General features: G+C 45.5%; 2 protein-coding genes across 3 annotated transcripts; both read left to right on the top strand.

Moving 5' to 3' along the window:
* Positions 1-4,904: 4,904 nt before the first annotated feature.
* Positions 4,905-11,422, top strand: LOC119288156 (putative disease resistance RPP13-like protein 3). Its single transcript, XM_037567783.1, has 8 exons — positions 4,905-5,138; positions 5,757-8,645; positions 8,762-8,849; positions 9,394-9,787; positions 9,921-10,065; positions 10,354-10,512; positions 10,624-10,782; positions 10,921-11,422. The coding sequence occupies exons 1-3, from the start codon at positions 5,023-5,025 to the stop codon at positions 8,796-8,798; spliced, it is 3,042 nt and encodes a 1,013-aa protein (XP_037423680.1). The 5' UTR covers positions 4,905-5,022; the 3' UTR covers positions 8,799-8,849; positions 9,394-9,787; positions 9,921-10,065; positions 10,354-10,512; positions 10,624-10,782; positions 10,921-11,422.
* A 3,242-nt stretch (positions 11,423-14,664) lies between these two features.
* LOC119288157 (putative disease resistance RPP13-like protein 3) lies at positions 14,665-19,151 on the top strand. 2 transcript variants are annotated; one of them, XM_037567784.1, is made up of 4 exons: positions 14,665-14,886; positions 15,195-18,050; positions 18,167-18,278; positions 18,481-19,151. In XM_037567784.1, exons 1-3 carry the CDS (start codon positions 14,771-14,773, stop codon positions 18,183-18,185), a joined length of 2,991 nt encoding a protein of 996 aa, XP_037423681.1. In that variant the 5' UTR covers positions 14,665-14,770; the 3' UTR covers positions 18,186-18,278; positions 18,481-19,151. The 2 variants fall into 2 exon arrangements, with proteins under 2 accessions (XP_037423681.1, XP_037423682.1); XM_037567785.1 differs by having other exon boundaries at positions 18,167-18,253.
* Positions 19,152-21,853: the final 2,702 nt, after the last annotated feature.

Genomic DNA, 21,853 nt, shown 5'->3' on the forward strand with positions numbered 1-21,853 from the left:
TTGGCTTACATGACCTAAATGCACTATCTCATACTGTCCCACACGAATTGGTATTCAGTATTGATTGTACATGCGAAGGTTGGCTGGGAAAATGGAGCAGAGCACTCACCACACGTGTGTTGCGAAACCTCTCTAGAGAAAGGAAAAATAAAGGTTGGGGTACTACGTAGACTCCAAGATTTGGTCATAAATAAATTGATGGATCGCTAATTTGCTCAACAACATTTCTCGCTCTAAGCATGACCCACCCTTATAAACCGCGGAATCGAGTAGCCTCTACCTATGTTATCGGTATAGTACTAGCAGCCAAACAACACATAAACAGAGTCATGGCCCCAAAGAGAGGGACATAGCAGTGAAAATTGTGATTGGTTGGATCAATGTAATTTGTTGAGAAATATTGATGGGAGGCATATGGAAGCACATCTTCTCAAAAAAATCATATAGTCCCTCCGTCTGGGTTTACAAGTCACGAAAGCTAAAACAGAAGACCAAGGCACAACCATAATGAACTGCATGCACACGCTTTTACTTCATTCATCGCAGCAATTTCACTGGTTGCATGTATACCCTTCTATAATAGGTTGCATGCCTGGTTGGGCGTATTAACCGAAGCGATTGTAGTGGTTGCATGCTACCAGTAGTAATCAACACAACAAACTGGAGCAGAATCGTGGCCAAACACTTCCGATGTAAAAAGAGGTTTATGCAACGTATTTCTGAGGACACATGTAGCGGTAACGCTAAGGTAACAGTAGAGGTCATGAAGGTCGTGCTACGAATCAGGGACATAATACTACAAGGTGGTTAAATTGAAAAGGCAAGAATAGAAATTTCACTTTGTAGAAATGCCTCAGTATTTTCCTCTCTGCCTTCTCCACCCATAGATTGCAAGCAGTTTTCATCTCACAAAAGCCTATTGCTGCAATTGAGAATCAAGACCAAGGTAAGAGTTAATCAAACTCACTACTTAATGAAATCAACGGCTCAAATCTATTTTATACTCTTACATTTAATGTGAAAAGGGAAGATAAGAGAAAGCATGTTAACAACCTCTTTACATTATACCGAAAAAGGGACGGGGGCGGGTGCTTGGGATCGTTGTGTCTCTTGCTCGGCTGAAAAAGGGGTGTGGGTCTGTTCCTGTGTAACTGCGGGTGGGGTGTGTGTCAGGTCATCTAGGGCTAGTCACGGGAGTGTGAGACCATCAACGTGAGGCATCTTGTGCCTCTTACACACAGTACACATCACACATGTTGTCAACCGATCATACTTTGAACCACACGCCACTGATACGTTTCAAACTTAACTATAATTTTTGTCATGTTTGTGCCATATTCTGTACCATTTATACATATTGTCATACATCATTTTATCACTCTCTTTAGACCAACATATTATTGCGAGATTCACAAAAAAACATATTATTGCGAGAGTGTCAACTGTTGTTTTTATTTTACAAGGAAATGTAATTATGAAGCGATAAAAATTAGAAAAAAATCCCGATGGAGATTTTCATAATAAGGAGAAAACAGTGGAGCCAAGAACAAGCAAAGGGCAGCTGCTGGGACTAACGGGCCCTCACTCCCCCGCGCCCAGGTCCAGGCCACGCTACTAGGGTGTGTGGGGCCCCCTGGTACCCCTCCAACGCCTGCGTGGCACTTCGTGTACATACCCCCAAAAACATCATATGTATTTATTGAAGAATCGAGATGCGCCACCTCGATTGGAACGAGGAATTCCAATCTGAAGTCCTTTTTCGACACTTTGAGCAGGAGGGAATTATATTTAGAGCCATCTTCATTAACCTTGTTGTGTCACGGACTACAATGATGGCCTTCCTCTCTCAGTCGAAGCAAACATGAATGGCTAGAAGCAACAGATAATCGTAGTGTTGTAGGACATATTGTTTGCTGGAATCAGTAGGCTATTTTGTTAGTGCATACAAAGATAACATGTCATTTGGAATCTTTAAGGCCATCTCATGACTAAAGGGGTGAGGGTAGTGTTGATGTAGATTCGAGCATGTCACTCCTTCCACAAATTCAGATGGTATTTGATGCTATAACATTGAGCATTGTTCTGATTTTTAGTGTATGCTCGTCTCCCACAAGCTTGGCAACTCAGTGTTGAGTGTAGAGGACGAGGTGAGCCGGAGAAGTAGTAGCAGAGCACACATTTGTAGCCAAACCTCTTTAAAGAAAGGGCAATTAAGGCTCAAGTACGGTGCAAACTCCAAAAATGAATGAATGAGTATATAGCTAATGTCCCCACGAGCCTTCATCAGTCTATAAAAGATACACTACCCCGTGGTCTTCCTGTAGCCTTTATGTTATCAGGATAGTAATAGCGGCCAAAGAACACATATGGAGTCAAGGATCCCAAGCGAGATAACGGTGACAAGAACAATGAGTTGGATCAATCCACTGAGAAATATGAATGGGAAGTATTTGGAAACACATCATCTTGAGAAATAATATGAAACATGTGGATAGGTGTAGTTCACGTGTTTCCAGGGATGGAAGGTAGCGACAATATTGAGATAATCACAACTACACAGGAAAGGGCGGTACACATTAGTAGCTCTACAACAAGGTGGTTACGTAGCTAGAGATATTAGAAAGGGGAGAAGTGGAATTTAATATTCCAAAAGTTGGATCAATTTTTGCGGGATGTGTCTCGGGAGCAATCCTTGGCTCATTTGTGCTTTGTGGTAGCCTTCCCTTCCTAGTAAATTCATGTCTCATCAAACAAATTGGAGCATATCTTTTCCTCCTTGTCCCCCCCTGATAGCGGGCAAAGGAAAAGGAAAAAAAGCATACACCTGCTCGGTTCAAAACGTGTATCCAAAAGCACCCATGCGAAAACTTGTGAACATATTTTATTTCGATTTTCAAAAATTTAACAAGCCATAACTTTTGAAAAGAACATCTGAATTAAGATCCGCTTTCACTGTTGGAATCCTTGCGACATGCTCTACGAAACTAGATCCCACATGGCTTTGTTTGATTATTTTTTTGGCAATTTAGTCCCTCTTAGGAGTAATTGCCTAGCAGTCAATGTGCAAGTTTTCCCTCCTGCCTATTGATGTTTACTACATAACTTTATTCTTGTAGACTTTGTTGAGGCTCCAAGTGCAGAGTTTCGTAGGACAACAACAAATTCTCTCAAGTGGATGACATAAGGTTTATGTTTTTGACCATGTGATGACATAAGGTTTATTAATCCACAAGAGGTGTAGGATGAAGATGGTTCCATTTGGGAGTGTGACTGTGAGCTAGTGAGCTCGGTATGAAAGATGATTGATGAGGTAACAAAGTGAATCATAATAATAATAAAACTGGGAATATTTGAAGAATAACTTTAGACTAAGTGATCACCTTCTTGGGAATGACTTTAGTCTAGCTGTGATCGCCCTAAGTTTGTATTTAGAGCGTAGAATGATCACCTCAGTGGACAGACATTAAGCTTATCATGGTTACAATAGCTATTTGCCAGTTAAGCTTTATAGTGTTACCACTATTTTACTTCAGTAGATAAGAGTTGGTAGAAGTTCGTATCAGGTTGTGGTTGATGATTGTTGGTGTGAGGGCAATCTCATGCTTGAGTAACTTGGAGTGTAGCTTGGGTGGTTTTATGAGGTTTTGGCTTGCGAGTACATTTGAACATGGCTTTTAACATGGCAAGGTACGAAGCAATTAAGGAGACAGAGTCAATGCGACACTAGGTGACAGAGTAACCCAGTCAGATCCCTATAGAATGGAGCCACGCTACGACCGTGCCGCTACCATTGTAGAAGCTTCCGCTGCAGTCATGCCTCAACACAATGTTGATCTTGGAGCATGTTAGTTCATGATGTAACGTTACTTAGATCTATAAATCACCCTTTTATGAAATGGCTTGTATATACCGTTACACATGGATCGTAAAAACCACACGCCAGAGTGATCTCCTGGGCTGACCTGTGCGGCCTTCCATCCGAATACAGTGGTAGTTCATTGTATCCAAAGGAGGGTGCTACAATGAGAAAGAAGAAAATATACGCGTCCATTGGTAAGACGTGACAAGCTGTTCGGCCAACACGACTAACGGATTGGCCGGTAAGAGTGAGGTGTACCCGACAAATCGTTTGTCGAACACTATAACGTCTATCGGAAGGCCGTGTCTGTGGGGTGCCATATCGGCTTGCTGACCGACGACCGTTGAATGTTGACGGTCAAAGACGGCAAGCGGCTTGACATGTCTCCTCTAGAGAACGTGTCTATCAAAAAGTCATTTTGAGGGGGCCAAGACAAGCAAATAAGTTTTCCGCGGGGCCAATGATGCGCTTAAGGGCAAAAAAGGGTCATTTAGGTGAATAAATACCTAGGTGAACAAGCACCCCATTCATGCGTCCGGTAATCCCGTGTTATGAATAGTGCCAGACCGTGTGAACTCAAAACACTGAAGTAAAGTTGATGTGAAGTAAAGTTGGAAGCTATCCATAGCCGGTTGAGCTGGGCCAGTTCAGTTCATTATTACTCATCTTTATTTGGTCACGAGTAAAATAGTAAGATTCCCACTACGCTCTATGCTGTTTCTCTGCTCTACAATAAGTACTTAATTTGCTTTTTCCGAATAACTATATGTATGTAAAACCAACGGACACCATTTGAGCTTGCAAACAGAAAAGGAGAAGAAAAAGGAAAACAAAACATAGTGGAAATTATAGCTAGAAATGCAAGCGGCCGGTGTGGGAATAACTCACTGAGCAGCACCACTAGTGCACCCACTGTTGCTGTCCGTTCATGCACAAACCCCAATGGGAGCACTATTTTGCAGCAGTGGCTACTGAGTATATCGTCGGCTCAATGCAATGGCAATGCACTGCGATTCAATTATTGGACCAGGGGCGGAGGAGACTGCAGAAGTGTAGAGTCAAGTAAACGCTCGTACCTATCTCTTCTCTTCCACACTCCGATCGAGAGCACTCTGCAGTCTGCATTCTAATCTAGTGCCAGATAGCAACGTCGGCCGGAGCTCATGGCGAGCACGGTGGTGAGCATGGCGAGATCCATGCTGGGCGCTGTCATCAGCGTGGCCGCCTCCGCCGCTGCCACCGAGATGAGCCGTCTCATCGGCGTCCGCAAGGACATCTGGTATGTCAAAGCACCCACTGCTTTCCGCTACACTAGTAGTACTCTGCTCTATTTCCTTGGAGCCATTCACCGGATTAGGAAGTTGATTTCTCTCTATGATTAGCTAGTATTCTACTACATTCTTGTTACTGCGAATGACAAATCATGCATCCATCAGGCAACAAAAAAGTACTGAAAAATCACCCAAGAAATAGTCCATGGGACCAGAAAAATACTTGAACCTTTCTTTAGATCTTGCCCTTCGTTTCCTGATGGAAATATGGCAAACGTGTTACCTGTGCATGTCATGTGTTCTGATCTGTTGCATATTTCTCTCTTGATGAAAATAGCAAATGGCAAAATTATTGTTCTGCTTGCGATTTGTGAGGCAACAAAATATAAATTAAAAACCAGCCAAGAAATATTTTATGGGACCAGAAAAATAAATCGAATCTTTGTGCGTCCTTTCTTGGGGTTCTTGGTTCTGATGTGTGCTTTAGGCTCTAGATCTTGCCTTCCTTCACAAGAAACATGGCGTCCAACCTATATGTGCTCTGCTCTGTTGCATTTGTTCCAACACACTGCAAAATGCCAGAATGACAACATGAGTTGTTCTCATCAACTTAATTTGTTTGGCAGGTTCATAAAAGACGAGCTCAAGACGATGCAAGCATTCCTAGTGGCTGCTGAGAAAACGAAGAACAAAGACTTGCTACTGAAGGTGTGGGCCGAGCAAGTAAGAGATCTAGCATATGGCATCGAGGATTGCCTTGATGAGTTTATGGTGCATGTGGGAAGTCAGAGCAGGTCTCGACGGCTGCTTAAGCTGAAGGACCGCCATCGGATTGCCAGCCAAATTCGTGATCTCAAAGCAAGAGTAGAAGAGGTGAGCAGCAGGAACACACGCTACAACTTGATCACCGTTGATGCCTCCAGCAGCATTGATGAGGTGAATTCCTACACGGAAGATATTCGCAGCCACTCAGCTAGCAACATTGATGAGGCAGAGCTTGTGGGCTTTGCTAAGGCTAAACAAGAGCTGATTGAGATGGTGGATGTCAACTCCAGAGATGGTCTTTGCAAGATGATATTTCTCGTTGGCATGGGCGGTTTAGGCAAGACTACTCTTGCAAGGAAGGCATATGAAAGTAAGCAAGATATCGTGAATAGATTTTCTTGTTGTGCATGGGTCACCGTCTCACAGTCCTTTTCCAAGATAGAGATGCTCAAGGACATGATTAGGCAACTTTTGGGTACCGACTCGCTGAGGAAATGCTTGAAAGATCTTGAAGGGAAGTCGGTGCAGGTAGATGATCTCGGCATGTACCTCAGGAAAGAGCTAGAGCAGAAGAGGTACTTTATTGTTCTTGATGATTTGTGGACCATCAATGCATGGAATTGGTTCAAAGATTTTTCTTTTCCTATTAGGAACAACAAAGGTAGCCGAATAATTGTATCAACACGAGATGTGGGCTTGGCTGGGAAGTGCACTTCAGAATCACTTATTTACCACCTTAAGCACCTGCAAATAGAGGATGCCACAAATTTGCTACTAAGAAAGACTGGGAAAACACAGGAAGACATGAAAAATGACAAGGAAATGATGATAGTGGTCAACAAAATGGTAAAGAAGTGTGGTGGTCTACCACTCGCTGTACTCACTATAGGAGGCATGCTTGCCAACAAAAGGGTAACAGAATGGGAAAATATCTATAAACAAATCCCATTAGAGCTCGAGGTCAACCCTAGCCTTGAAGCAATGAGGAGGATAGTTACTATGAGCTACAACTGGCTGCCGTCTCATCTCAAATCATGCTTTCTGTATCTAAGCATCTTTCCTGAGGATTTTGAAATCAAAAGCAGCCGTTTGGTAGAGAGGTGGATAGCTGAGGGGTTTGTTAGAGCCAGAGTTGGAGTAAATATTAAGGATGTTGGAATAAGTTATTTCACCGAGCTAATCAACCGAAGCATGATTCAACCCTCAAAAGTGAGCATAGAAGGAGTTGTTAAGAGCTGTCGAGTCCACGATATTGTGCGTGATGTCATGATCTCAGTTTCTAGAGATGAAAATTTTGTGCATGTGGTGGGAAATAATGTAACGGGTGCTATGGAGGAGACCTTCCGACATGTAGCATACCATGGTAGCATGTGCCAAAAGATAGATATGGATTGGAGCCACGTCCGGTCAATAACTGTGTTTGGTGAGAGACCATTGCGGCCATCACCTTCAGTTTGTTCACCTGGCATGAGAATGCTCCGGGCCTTGGATCTAGAAAATGCACAGTTTCAAGTCACACAAAAGGATATCAGCAACATAGGATTGTTTCGCCACATGAAGTATCTGAATTTTTCTTACCCAGCAGGGTATTCACATATTTATAAACTTCCTAGATCCATAGGGAGATTGCAAGGGTTGCGCACTTTGAACATTAGAGACAGTTATATTACAGAACTGCCAACTGAGATTTGTAAACTCAAAAATCTACACAGTCTTCGTTGTACCAGAAATAATTCCTATGAATACTTTGACCTGAATGACACCAAGAATTGCTTGTTGAGCACATTCTGTTGGCCCGTGTTGTTCACACCTTTGGCAGATCCTAGTGAGCGTGCCAGGTTAGTTACTGACCTACACATGGCATGGTCTAGCTGTGGGTCCGAGTCAGTTGGTGTGAGGGTGCCAAAAGGAATTGGCAAACTAAAAGAGTTGCAAGTACTAGAGGTCGTGGACATCAGCCGAACCAGTGGCAAAGCAATTAAAGAGCTAGGTGAGCTTGTGCAGCTGAGAAAACTAAGCGTGGTAACAGAAGGGCCCACCAAGCAGAAATGCAGGGTACTCTGTGATGCCATTCAGAAGCTCACTTGCCTCCGCTCCCTTTCAGTTGGTGGCTCACTCGATTGGGTGCATGTTGTTTCCTCTCCTCCTCCCCTGTTGAGGAGTCTGAAGCTGTATGGATGCCTTGGAGAGCTTCCTGGCTGGGTTGGCAATCTGGTGCATTTGGTCAAACTTTACTTGTGCGGCAGCGTAATAAAGGAAGAAGGTAAACTCATGGAAATGCTAGGGCCACTTCCCAACCTCATGCGCCTTCGTCTTGGAGATGACTCTTATATTGGGGAGAAGTTGGCGTTCAAAACGGGAGCATTCCCAAATCTCAAGAAGCTTGAAATTGATTATGTGAAAGAACTGAGAGAGATCAAATTTGAGGATGGCACCTCACCCCAGCTGGTAATGATTGATATCAGTTGGTGCAAATTGGCATCAGGAATTATTGGAGTCAACCAGCTTCCAAAGCTCAAGGATATCGCACTTGGTTCCAATGGTCGAGTGGCGAAGCTTGCTATGCTGCAAAGTGAAGTGGACGCACACCCCAACAGTCCCGTGCTGCGACTCAAGGAGGAGCGGAACAAGCACGACCTGGGAGGCGTCGTCGTCCAAGTGGAAGAAGCAACGGAGGAATCATCATCTCTCCATCCTGACTGTGCATCAGCGAGCTCACGATCCCATGCGGTGGTGACGCCAAACGTCAGGTCAGCTAATTGATTCTCTTTCGTTTAATTAATACTAGTCCATATATAGTGTAGCTATAGAGTGTGATGTGCTAATTAATTTGTACTCCGTCTTTTCTTTGTTGTGTGTTTAACAGCCAAGACGATCTGCTTTACACTTACAATTCGTGCTGACTTAATCCGAGCAAGTCTCCTGCCACTTCCACCACAAGCAACACTCTGCAGGTACAACTCAAATCTTGCTCTGTTTTCTTATTTGTGTTGGCTCAGATTAGGTTTCTCCAAAATCTAGTCGATCGGATATCTAGCTATCTTGTTCCTTTCAGTATGTGCCCACGTATTTTTAAGCTGCACCTGATTATATATAGGCATAGCACGGGCTCGGATTTTTAAGCATGCCACATCTACTTCTGTTTTATGTAGCCACCATGTTACATGTTCTGTACTTACAGTTCCTGGCAATGTAAAAAATGTATTCTTGCCTGTGAACACATATATTCACACGTACCCCTGTTTATATCAAGGCCTCCTTGGTCATCTACTGGGTGGCAAACTGTTAGATCTAGGATTGATGAAATGAACCAGTGCTCTGTATATGCATTCAGATTCAGCTGCAAGATACGCCAGATTGTTTCTGTATGCTTCTTTACTATGCACACAACATTCTTGAATGTGTTTCCTTTTAACCTCGATGCTAGACAGGTTAATCAGTAGAATTCATTCTAAAGATGCAGTGATGATGACGCTAACAACCCCTGCATTCTTTCAGGCAGAATTAACGGTTGGGCGAACACTGTCTCTTCCAATCCAATGCTCCCGTGATCTTGGAGCAAGCTACAGCATCATTTCCAGAGGACCAGATGTCAAATCAGTTCTTCACCATGGAGTTGATCGACGTGGTGTCAAATCCTATTTTCTTGGACTCCTTCCGCTTCCGGTTGCAGCTCGAACATCAATTGACTGCATCTTGCAATGTTCAGAGGATAATCATAATGATCGCTTGCTAATTATCAATAGAGACTTGCTTTATTTGCCCATGGGTCTCTGTTTGTATGATGCCATGCTATATTTGGCACTGAATCATAACTGTAGAATGACGACACCTGCTTACTGTATAAGATTGTGCACTGGAGAATGCCGACCCCGACGAAGAGCATAGACAGGTCAGATAACTTCTCTTTCGTCCAGTACTAGTCGACAGCAAATGGAATGCTAATTGCTACTTTCTACATTCAGAATTAATATCTCTCTGTCTTGTTGTTTTACCACCCAAGATGACGTACTGTACACATACAGGCCCGTCCAATAACCATGCCGCTGTATAACTGCATGATCATCAGCCAAGTGCCGTTAGGAATTCAGACTTGTGAAGAAAATCAGCAGCTACAAGCCCACTTCATCATCACTAAAAGAAAAAGTGGGAACTTCCTGCAGCCTGCAGGTGACTATTTTTTTTATATCCCCTGTTTTTTGCTTAGATTTTCCTTTCAGCTTATATGTCCCCTGTTTTTGTACAAAAGAAGGAAATAACACTCTCTTCTTTAAACATAAACCCAAAATTATTAGGCCATACAATCTGCACTGTATCTGTCGTCTACAAACAGAACTAGTTCTTTTTCATATGATCAGTTTCACAGTTTGGTCTCTTAGACTCTCACCATTACCAATGGGGCTACCTCCTCATGTCTTTTATAATTTGAAGCACCCCTTTTGTTGACACACTTTGCAGGAAGTTAGGATTTCTCAACCTGGGACAAGCTGGAGCATGGCATCATTAAACTCATGATGCAATTAATGTGACTTATGGCAGTGGATTACCTGATTTTCTGCTGAAGGTTGTATAATAGCAAGGAGCCAACTGGAGGAAGGTGCCATGGAAGTACCAGAGGTGGGCCGTGGGCACCGGCTAACCTCCTTTTATTTCTGTATTTCAGTTTTATAATTGTATATGCTGGGGAGAAATTAGTGCTCTCAATGTCGTAGTATTTCAAATTTGCAGGAATATTGATATTACGGAGGAGCTGGAGCAACTCTCAGACATGAGGTCTGAGCAGGGTGCATGCCTCTGCAGCTGAAGTGAACAAAACATTTCAGCCATCCAGTGCTTGAAAAGGAAACTGAATGTTCTAAAGTGTGAACTGTGATCACACCATAAATGGTCAGTTCAGCTCCTTTTTCGTTGTTGGCATGTTTGATTTTCCATATACATACAGTTCCTGGTGCCGTTTTTAGGTTCCGAACATGCATCTGCTGATGATATGTATACTAGTAATTAATGCCCTATATTTGTTCTCAGCTGGGGAGACAACATTGGAAAATGCAATGAGCCACACCACACAAGATGTTGCTACCAATCAAGCCGCATATACGTACTGTTAAGCTGCAATTGGCCATTACATTCAGCTATCCAAGTTCTCTCTGCTGGCAGGCAGCCTCTAATATGGTGCAAGGTGAAGCTGAGAGGGACCTCAACGTTTCTACTCTGTGAATGGAAGAGGAGTGCATTGATCTTCGGGTTTCAATGCAATGAAAGGGGAGTAGCAAGCTGCGACGCCATTTTGACATCTCAGAATGTTTACAAGTTGCAAGTGTTGGCCCAGATGAAAAATTGGGTTCTTAGGGAACACCATGGAATGGAATAGATGGTCAACCTGATGGAAAGACCTTCAATTTTGAATGCAGACTTACTTTGTTTCCTAGTACTCTGTTTTCCTAGAGATGATTGATTGCTCTCCATTTGTTGCTGCCACTATGTCTGCGCTTGTTTGTAAACAGAGAATGATGATTGCATCTGTCCTTATCCATTTTCTACCAACTTGAGTTGATGAAACAATAGGCCTGCTGCCCTATGGACTCTGCGATTTTCATCGGGTTCGCTTTGCAAATTACAGTTTACCAGCAAAAAGGCATCGCGACGTTATCCGGCATCCACAGTTTTATTTTGGAATGAGCAGTAGTATTTTCCATCCATAGTCAGTGACCATGTTTGGAAACTGTCGGCAGTTTCTTAGACCGCGGGGAGCCTGGATGCTGAACTGGGCAGTCAGCAGACTGACTGAGATACAAACAGGGATCTTATCGGCTATCCGAGACCACAAATCCACAATGATTTGATTTAGAATTTAAAATCGCCCGGCGTACAGGTCCTGTCCAATAACCAAGCCACTATAACTGCACGCTCATCAGCCAAGTGCCGTTAGGGGTTCAGACTTGTGAAGAAAATCAGCACGCTACAAGTCCACTTCATCACTAAACGAAAAAGTGGGAATTTCCAGCGGCAGGGCAGCTTCACCATGATCATGAGAAAGACCGAGCACTTAGCTTAGACTGTGTTGAGTTGTAAGGCAGGGCAGCTGCTGCCTGGTCCACTGATTGACTAAGCTTTAGATTGAACCACAGGAGAGACATGGTAAAAGGTGGGTGAGCGCGCAGACCTCATGCGCCAGCGGCTTTCCGAGGCCATGGAGGCGGAGTCCGACCTGTTTTTTCTAAATACACAGATATTTTTTAAATGCATTGACATTTTTCTATTTCATGATTACATATATTTTTAAATTCGTTAAAATATTTTAAAATCCTTTAAAATAAAATTCATGAACAATTTACAAAAATATTTTGTTAATTCATGAATATTTTTATGATAATTTGACATGTATGTAATATTTTATAAAAATCACATTTTTTTTGAAAGAACCAGCAAATTGCTGGCTTCGATTAGATTTAGCAGAAAGCAGCGGAAGAACAACATGGGGAGGATCCGAAGATCAAAGAAAAAGAAAAACGACAACCCTATTGGCTGCAGAACAACACTACTCTTACAAAGTGGAACGCCATCCACCCACAGCAAGACAATGCAACTCCGACTTGAACGGAGAACTATGAAGAACAAAGCAAGGTTGGCATCACGAAAGATCACCGAACGAACCGCCTGCCGCCTGTCATCGTACACCACCGGTGCCCCACACCATAGCTTCGACTTCACAGCAACAAGCATCCGAGGTAATCTTACCGACACGTCGGAGAAGAGTCGACTACCACGACCAATGCCACGCCTCCGATGATGCTCACCACTATCATCGTTGCCACAGAAGCCAAACCGCCCTCATTGCCGGACGGACACGACCAAGCAGCGCGAGCGATATCCCCATCTACCACTTGTCCCCCTGGCCGGTAAGGAGCTCCTGAAACGATGCCTCAAGGGGTGCGACACACGTCGCCATCATCGTCCGATCCCAGGGGATCATGGGTTTCCCTCGAGCATCCTTGCGTAGTGGAGCGAGCAGGAACGCCTTAGCGTCGTCTTCAAGAAGGAAGCGATGCCTGCAGGCGTCACCGTCGCCTGCCCCGGCCCAAAAACCGGCAGCAAGGTCTTCACCCGACGCTGCACCTCCAACCACCAACCCGAGCCATACCACAACCACACGAGCCAGATCCAACCCGTGCATCAGCTGCAGCCACCCTCGCACGCACCATCGGCCGTGTACCGCCATCCACACGGCTGGCATGCCGCCCAACACCGCCTCGCCCCGGAGCCTCCACTTCGGCGACCTCCTACTTGCAGATCCGTGAGCACGAACTAAGAATCCCGTGTCCTGGATGGGCCCAGATCAGACCAGCCCGCCCGTCGGCACTACGACCGTAACCTCACGCCACCACCACACCAACACGAGCCCCAGCATGCTCGCCAGATCCGCCGTCGTCTGCTGCAACCCCGACCACCAGCTAGCCGGATCTGCATGGGCCCGCCACACCACCGCCAAGGGCGCTCGCCGCGGCAGTGAGCCACCGGCCTGCACACTGCACCTCGCCCGCACGTGCGCAGCACCTCGCCTCCCTTCCGCCTCGCGGTGACCGCGCCCGCAGGCACGCAGCACCTCACCTCCTCTCTGCCTCGCGGCCACCGCACAAGATCCGCCCAGCCCCGCGCGAAAAAGCAGCGGAGCCACGCCCTCCCGCTGACGCGCGGACCGGTGACCGCACCTCCAGCAAGTAGCCAGCAGCACGCCTGTGCCAAGCCGAACTTCCCATCTGCATCGGCAAGCCGCCCCCGCGCCGCTCGTGCTCCTCGCAGGATGAGGAAGGCCCCGCCGCCGCTGACGCCGCGCGGGCTTTGCCCGGCGGCGCCCTCCGGCGGCGGCGAGGGGGGGTAGGGTGTGGTGGGTGGGGTGGCGGCGGCGGCTTAGGTTTTCTCCCGGGCCGCTGCGAGGAGCGACACGGGAGCTCTCCTCGATCCCTGCATTATGCATGTATAAATAAGTATCCTCAAAATAAGCTTAAATACTAAAACAAATATTGTAGTGTTTTAAATGCATTTGACAAATTTTCATTGCATATTATAAAATGCTCATCATGTATTTTAAAAAATGGCCATCGTGCCTCATGTATTGAAGAACAATATTCATTTAAAAATGATTGTCGTGTATTAGAAAAAAAAATGCCATCACAGATTCAAATAATATTCATGTGTATGCAAGAATTATATTTATGAAATGACTTAAAAGGAAAAAAGCAAAAGCAAAAGCAAAAACTAGATGAAAAAGATTAAAAGACACAAAACAAAAGAAAAATTGTAAAATAAAAACTGAAGAGAACAAGGAAAAGGGAAGAAAACCCAGAGAAACACATCCTTGAACCAGAGGAGAACAAAATAAGTTGAGCGCACACTCTGTGTGAAACGTTGACAACTCAAATGAGGTGAACGTGGAATAAGATTCTGCGTGTGAAAAACGCATACTATTCAGTTTTGGATATGCACAAATTTATTAAAGTTGGTAGAAACTAAAGGTTCTCCTCTGCGATACTTTTAGCTTTGGGGACGCTTCTTGAGTGATGCTTTCCTTGGTGATACCCTATGCCATTGCCATGTCTTTCTTCTCTGCGAAATGCAAATTGCCCTGGCGAGGACTACTTTCCTTCCTTCCTTCTTTGCATCTTTAATTGCGTGTACTAACAGGTAGAGCAAGCCTCTTTTTGCTTTGCATCTTTATATGTTATCGTGTCATGTCGGCCACCAACCTAGCTATTCTCCAAAGTAAGCAGCCTGAGCGCGCAGAGCATCCTACCAAAGCTACCAACACCCACGCCGGCCGGCCTTGTAGCACTTGAGAGTCGTGAAAGGAAGGAAGGGCGGACGGAAAGAGCTAGAGATGGCGGAGACGGTGGTGAGCATGGCGAGATCCATGCTGGGGGGCGCCATCAGCATGGCCGCAACCGCTGCGGCCACCGAGATGAGCCTCCTCCTTGGCGTCCGCAAGGACATCTGGTATGTACTTCTGAATTCTCGTCCGGGCGCCGGTGTTCCTTTTGTCAGGTCGATTTTGTTTGTACTAGTTGATGAGAGGCATGTTTATGCATCCATGCATGTAGGAGCGTTGGACCGCGCTAGCTTATTTTTATTTTTACAATAAAATGGCTGGATGCTTCTTTTAGCCCATGTACCTAGTTGTGAATATACATCTCATCTGTCATAAATATCGTTGTTTACCAATCGAAGTAGGAGTTATTCCCCTCCTATATGTGAGCTGTAAAATGGCAGTAAACCCAGTTGTTCTAAGAAACCGTGTTAATTAGGTTCATAAAAGATGAGCTCAAGATGATGCAAGCATTCCTTGTGGCTGCCGAGAAAACAAAGAACAAAAACATGCTACTGAAGGTGTGGGCAGAGCAAGTAAGAGATCTAGCATATGGTATTGAGAATTGTCTTGATGAATTTATGGTGCATGTGGGAAGCCAGAGCCGTTCTCGACGGCTGCTTAAGCTGAAAGATCGGTATCGGATTGCCAGCCAAATCCGTGATCTCAAAGCAAGAGTTGAAGAAGTGAGCAATAGGAATGCACGTTATAACTTGATCAACACTGATACCTCCAGCAACATTGATGAGGTGAATGCCAGCATGGAAGATGTTCGTAGCCACTCAGCTGGTAACATTGATGAGGCAGAGCTTGTGGGCTTTGTTAAGCCTAAAGAGGAGTTGATTAAGATGGTGGATGTTAACTCCAGAGATGGTCTTTCCAAGGTGATATGTGTCGTTGGCATGGGCGGTTTAGGCAAGACTACTCTAGCAAGGAAGGCATATGATAGCAAGGAAGATATTGTAAATAAATTTGCTTGTTGTGCATGGGTCACAGTCTCACAGTCATTTTCGAAGATAGAGATGCTCAAGGAGATGATAAGTCAACTTTTGGGTACCGAGTCACTGACGAAATGCTTGAAAGAACTTGAACAGAAGGCAGTGCAAGTAGAGCATCTCGCCAACTACCTCAGAGAAAAGCTAGAGGACAAGAGATACTTTATTGTTCTTGATGACCTGTGGACCATAGATGCTTGGAATTGGATCAAATTTATTGCTTTTCCTATTAGAAACAATAAAGGTAGCCGAATAATAGTAACAACACGAGATGTGGGCTTGGCTGCGCAGTGCACTTCAGAATCACTTATCTACCACCTTAAGCACCTGCAAATAGAGGATGCCACAAATTTGCTACTAAGAAAGAGTGGGAAAAAACGGGAAGACATGAAAAATGATAAGAAAATGATGGCAGTGGTCAAAAAAATAGTAAAGAAGTGTGGTGGTCTACCGCTGGCTATACTCACTATAGGAGGCATGCTTGGCAACAAAAAGGCAGCAGAGTGGGAAAGTATCTATACACAAATCCCATCAGAGCTTGAGAGCAACCCTAGCCTAGAAGCAATGAGGAGGATAGTTACTCTAAGCTACAATAACTTGCCGTCTCATCTCAAGTCATGCTTTCTTTATCTAAGCATCTTTCCTGAGGATTTTGAAATCAAAAGGAGGCGTTTGGTAGATAGATGGATAGCAGAGGGGCTTGTTAGAGCCAGAGCTGGAGTAAACATCGAAGATGTTGGAATAAGTTATTTCATCGAGCTGATCAACCGAAGCATGATTCAGCCCTCAAAAGTGAGCATAGAAGGACATGTTAAGAGTTGTCGAGTCCATGATATCATGCGTGATGTGATGGTCTCGATATCTAGGGAAGAAAATTTTGTGTACTTGGCAGGAGATAATGCAACTACCGTAGCAGAGGGAAACTTCCGTCATGTAGCATACCATGGTAGTAAGTGCCCAAAATTAGGCGTGGATTGTAGCCACGTTCGATCATTAACCATGTTTGGTGAGAGATCCATGGAGCCATCAAATTCACTTTTTCCATCTAAGCTGAGAATGCTTAGAGCCCTGGACCTAGAAGATGGACATTTCGTTGTCAGGCAGAAAGACATCAACAACATAGTGTCGCTGCGCCACTTGAAATATGTGACTTTAAGGCCTCGTTATTTATGCTTAAATATGCACAAACTACCAGCATCTATTGGGAAGTTACAAGGCTTGCAGAGTTTGGACTTGGGATACAGTTGCATTACAACACTACCAACTGAGATTGGTAAACTTGAAGGTCTTCGGACGCTCCGGTGTAGGAACCAGAGGTATTCCAATTATTTTGACCAGGAAGACGGTTGCGAACGCTGGTGCAATATAGTGTGTATGCCCCTTGTTTTGGCTTCTGATCATGCCCTGCGTGCTGAATTTTTTGCGGAGCTACCTATGATGTGCACTACTGGTTTTGGTCTTCCGAAGAGCCATGGTGTAAAGTTCCCTAAAGGAATCAGTAACTTGAAAGAGTTGCAGATACTAGAGTACGTGGACATCAAACGAACTAGCAGCAGAGCAATTGAAGAGCTTGGGGAGCTTACACAACTGAAGAAATTAAGAGTGACTACGAAAGGGGCCACCGAGGAAAAATGCAAGCTATTCTGGAAGGCCATTGGGAAGCTCTCTTACCTTTATTCCCTCCGTGTGGATGGTGAAGATCTCAAGTGGCTGGCTTCTGTTCACTTTGCTCCTCCCCTCCTGAGGAACCTCAAGTTGTATGGATATCCTGCAGAGATTCCAGAGATGCCCAACTGGGTCGGAAGTCTGATGCATTTGGTGAAGATTAAGTTCTTTTGGAACGGACTAAAGGTAGAAGAAAGAACCATGGAGATGCTAGGAGCACTGCCCAACCTCATGCTCCTTGATATTATTGTTGATTTTATTGTTGTGCAAAAGCTAGTGTTTGTGGCGGAAGCATTCCCGAGTCTCAGAATACTCGATATGCAATTTAAGCATGGGCTGAGTGAGGTGAAATTTGAGGAGGGCACCTTGCCCCACATTGCAGAGATAAAAATGGGATGGGGCACTCCCTCTGTAGGGATTGTTGGTATCAAGCACCTTCCAAAGATCAAGGATATTGAATTTCGAGGCAGTGGCCAAGTGGCACGTCTTGGTGTGCTGCAGGGGGAAGTGAACTCACACCCCAACCGTCCTGTGCTGCGAGTGTCCAACCAAAATCTGGGTGATGCCGTCGTCCAGGTGGAAGAATCATCAACTGTTCTTTCTGATCAGGCAGCAGCAGCAGGAGGGAGTGACAGGTCAGCTAGCTAATTTCTGTTTCGTTTTGTGGTAGTAGATATCCACTAATGACGTTTTTAATACAATTAATAATTAATCCACCTACCTTATCCCTTTGTTTTCTTGCCTCTAACAGCGAAGTTGATCTGCGGTAATGACAAGTTTCTGGTTGATGATCTTCGCTCTGCTTCGTTCATTCTGCGCCACCTTTGACCTCGCTCAGGTTGGTGCCTTCTGACGCTATACAGGTACCACTCAGATCTTCTTAGAGTTTGATTGGTAGTTGATACCATATAAAACAGTTACACCAGTTCAGTGTTGTGTTATTAGGTGCATTGCTGTTTGATGTACACATAAAAAATATATTGTTTTTTTTAATTTGAAGTAGCCTAGTAGAAAGAAATTAGTGCTCACCATAATCTTAATGCTGTGTACATATCCATTCCGCAGGGCAGAAGGCGTGGAAGATCCATTACACTACCCTGCAGAAGATGCTACAGCTAATTAGCTGAATATATTGTTATGCTGCAATTGATCATCACGCTGAACCTTCCAAGTATGCTGCTAGTTACCTCCTGATGTTTTTTACTTCCGGGATGGCAGAGGATTGCCATGTATCTTGTGGTTGTCGGTGGAACGGAGGTGACGGAGCAAGATCTCAGATAGAAATTACAAGTGACAGCTACTAGCCCAGATGATTGTCAATTGTGTGGTCAAGATCATGGAATGGATGATCAATCTGATGGGAAGCCCTGAAATTGTGAACACAGAGTACTTGCTTTTTTTTTCACGAATACGCAAAGCTTGCGTATCATTACATTGATAGAAGGTACTTGCTTTGTTTACTAGTACTCTCTGTGTTTCATTTTTCTGTTTTAAGTTCCAGTGGGAGTATTTTAAGTAGCTGCGAGTTGTGGTGTTGTACAACATGGCGCAAACCTAAAGCTGGTGTACTACTGATTTGGGTGTAGAATATTTGCTGTGCTGTATCAACGGTGCTGTGAGCACACCGCTAACAGCGCAAGCTTTCCTAGTTTTATGTGTTTGGGTGACCATCTATCTTTGTTGAGGGAACTTATGTTATGTGTTTGTGTGACCATCTAGTTCTGATGTTTAATCTATTGAGGAACCTATCTTATGACATCACCTGTAACCCATGCCACTTACTGGGTCTGCGACGTCTATTTTTTTGTTGTCTTAGTGCGTATTCAGTTTATAGGATTGAGATGCCATGTCCAATCTAATCGTTAGGAAATTTCCATGAGGTCACACATAATGCTAAAAATCCTTAGAAATCAGGCCTATATGGGACACAATCCTAATGCTATTCAGCTGTACTAAAGTCCAACTGTAGTTTTACTCTTTTATGTTCTCTGACACAACAATTTTCCCTACATAAATGAAAACGCAGAGCACCTGCTATTGCCAGTCAATGAATACAATCTTGCTTTGTTTACTAGTACTTCTCTGAGCTCTCTGTTTTTTATAAACATGATTATCAATTGGGATTGATGACAATTGGCGTTTGACAATTGATCACAAATCCTATTTTCTTAAACTCCAACAGTTTGGATACTCATGGCACCATGATAAGATGTCTACTGGGCATCCTCTGTTTGCTGCTGCCACCCTATATTTTGTCTTTTCTGTTACGGGGATTGCCTCTGTTTCTGTACTCTGCTCGGCATGGGAAGTTTTAGATGGGACATTGGGGATGCAAAGCTACTCACCAAGTTTAGAAAATTGAATTTCATTCACATACCACTGCTCCATCTTTGACATGTCACACCCCATGTGTGTATGAATAGGTGATATTAACTTTACGATCCTATGGGAAACTGGGGATGCAAAGCTATTGTGCAAGTTGGCAAACTGAATTTCATCCGTCCGTATTTGCCTGCTATATGACCATTGTATCTTTTCCACATGTAACATCCTATGTGGCTACACATATATGGTACTCCCTCCATCCCAAAATAAGTGTCTCAAACATAGTAGTATAACTTTTTACTAAGGTTAGTATAAAGTTGACACACTTATTTTGGGACGGAGGGAGTATTAGCTTTGCGATTTCAATTTTCCGTTGGAAAAATTAACTTGTTTACTTGTACTATGCAAGCACATTGTCATATTAGCAATCAACTGGCACTGCCGTGCCGTCGATCGATGCCTCCGCACGGCACCCTAGTGATATGCGCTAAATCGATTGCTGCCCTTGCCAATCCCATCCCCAGATCGCAGCTCAGCCCACCACTCTGGTGTTGATTTGACGTTGGAATCCCAGCAGCGGGAGAAGGGGAAGTTTAAAAAAAAAAATAGAAAAGGAGGATGTACCTCCGGCCTCTGCATCTAGATGATGCATGCAGTCATATTATTAATTATTCACAAAAATCATAGAAGCTGATACATCAATAAGACTGAAGCCACCATCTTGGCAACGTTGTTGCTACTCGTATCCCCTTGATGAAGGCGTGCCGAATCTCCGGGCCTAATACCAGACAGACATCGCACCAAGGCCTAACATCTAAAGCCGGGTGTCCTATCCAAGCCACTACCTGGATTAGGTCCCACACCGGTCTGGCACACTCCCAGTGAGCACCGCACGCTGCAAGGGTCGTCACCTCCATCTTCTCTCGGTCCATCCTCAGAGCAGAACTGATGCACCGATCTTGCCAGGCCTCTCTGCTACCAACGCCACCATGACGCCAGACAACTTCATCCTCCTGCGCTAGTCCATCTCCAAACGCGCCCATCGCCGATAGATGTAACACCGCTCCTCCTCTTGTCCCCTCCAGCTAGACGTGCTCCAAAACAATGCCCCAAGGAGGGACAACGGCATCGAAGGTGCCATCATCGTCCGATCCGGTAGACCTAGATCTAGGGTTTCCCCTGGAGCATCACGAGTGGGGCGCCATGACCTACAACAACGATGCCTCAAGAAGGGAACGACATCATAGACGGCGCCATCGTCCGCCATGACTGTAGTCGGCGCGATTTTCATCGGAAATCACGCCCCCACCCCCCGATCTCGCAGCTGACTGAAACCGAACGGAGCTTCGCCATGAAGACCAAAGCCGTCGTCGGCACGCCGGCAGGGAGCCTACAGCCGCCCCTCACCGGTCCTCCACGCGCCACCGGTTGCCACACTGGGGAAGATCTGGACGGGACGCCAGATCCGCGGCTTCCGTCGCCCATCTCCAGGCATAGACTCCACCGAGGGGCGGAGCACCATGCCGGACGTGGATCTGGCTGCCGCCGCATTGGCAAGGGGCGTCGCCCTACCTGCTGCTCGCGAATCCCACACCGAAGTCGCCCGTGTCGCCTCCGGGTGATTCCACAACCCCCGCCATGTCCAGCCCTCCACGCGCAGGACGAGGCACCGCAGCACCGCCGCCGGACCTACCCGCGCGCCGCCGCGGCCCGGATGAACGCGACGCTGCCGTCCAGGACGCTTGCCCGCGCCGAGCCCTCGCGCAAGGAGGAGATGGGGCCCCGCCGCCACCAGCACCTACCGGGCTTTGGCCGGCGGCGCAGACCGGCAGCGGCGAGGGGATAAGAGGGGTGGGGGAACCTAAAGCGCCGGCGGCTAGGGTTGCCGCCTTGGTCGCTCGCGGGGGGAGCGATGTGAGAGGGACGCCTAAACAGACAAGTTATGTACCTCCTCGGGCGTGGAAGTGAAAGTGGAAGGGAGAACGGGTTCACCTAATCCTCGGCGTCGCAAGCGAAGCCGACGAGCCGGAACTGAACGCCGGCGAACTCCCCGCAACTGCAGCCTGGCGAGGGCATCTATATCTCGCTTCTAGCGAGTCCGACGGGATGCTCG

This window comes from Triticum dicoccoides, chromosome 4A (assembly GCF_002162155.2).
Source record: "Triticum dicoccoides isolate Atlit2015 ecotype Zavitan chromosome 4A, WEW_v2.0, whole genome shotgun sequence".
In the NCBI taxonomy this organism is placed as follows: Eukaryota; Viridiplantae; Streptophyta; class Magnoliopsida; order Poales; family Poaceae; genus Triticum; species Triticum dicoccoides.

Bases quoted from the DNA above. Each gene is read 5' to 3' on its own strand.
- LOC119288156 (XM_037567783.1), top strand. From the start codon at position 5,023: ATGGCGAGCACGGTGGTGAGCATGGCGAGATCCATGCTGGGCGCTGTC. The intron at 5,139-5,756 runs GTATGTCAAAGC...TTTGTTTGGCAG, and splicing joins GGCGTCCGCAAGGACATCTG to GTTCATAAAAGACGAGCTCA. The intron at 8,646-8,761 runs GTCAGCTAATTG...TGTGTTTAACAG, and splicing joins GTGGTGACGCCAAACGTCAG to CCAAGACGATCTGCTTTACA.
- LOC119288157 (XM_037567784.1), top strand. From the start codon at position 14,771: ATGGCGGAGACGGTGGTGAGCATGGCGAGATCCATGCTGGGGGGCGCC. The intron at 14,887-15,194 runs GTATGTACTTCT...CGTGTTAATTAG, and splicing joins GGCGTCCGCAAGGACATCTG to GTTCATAAAAGATGAGCTCA.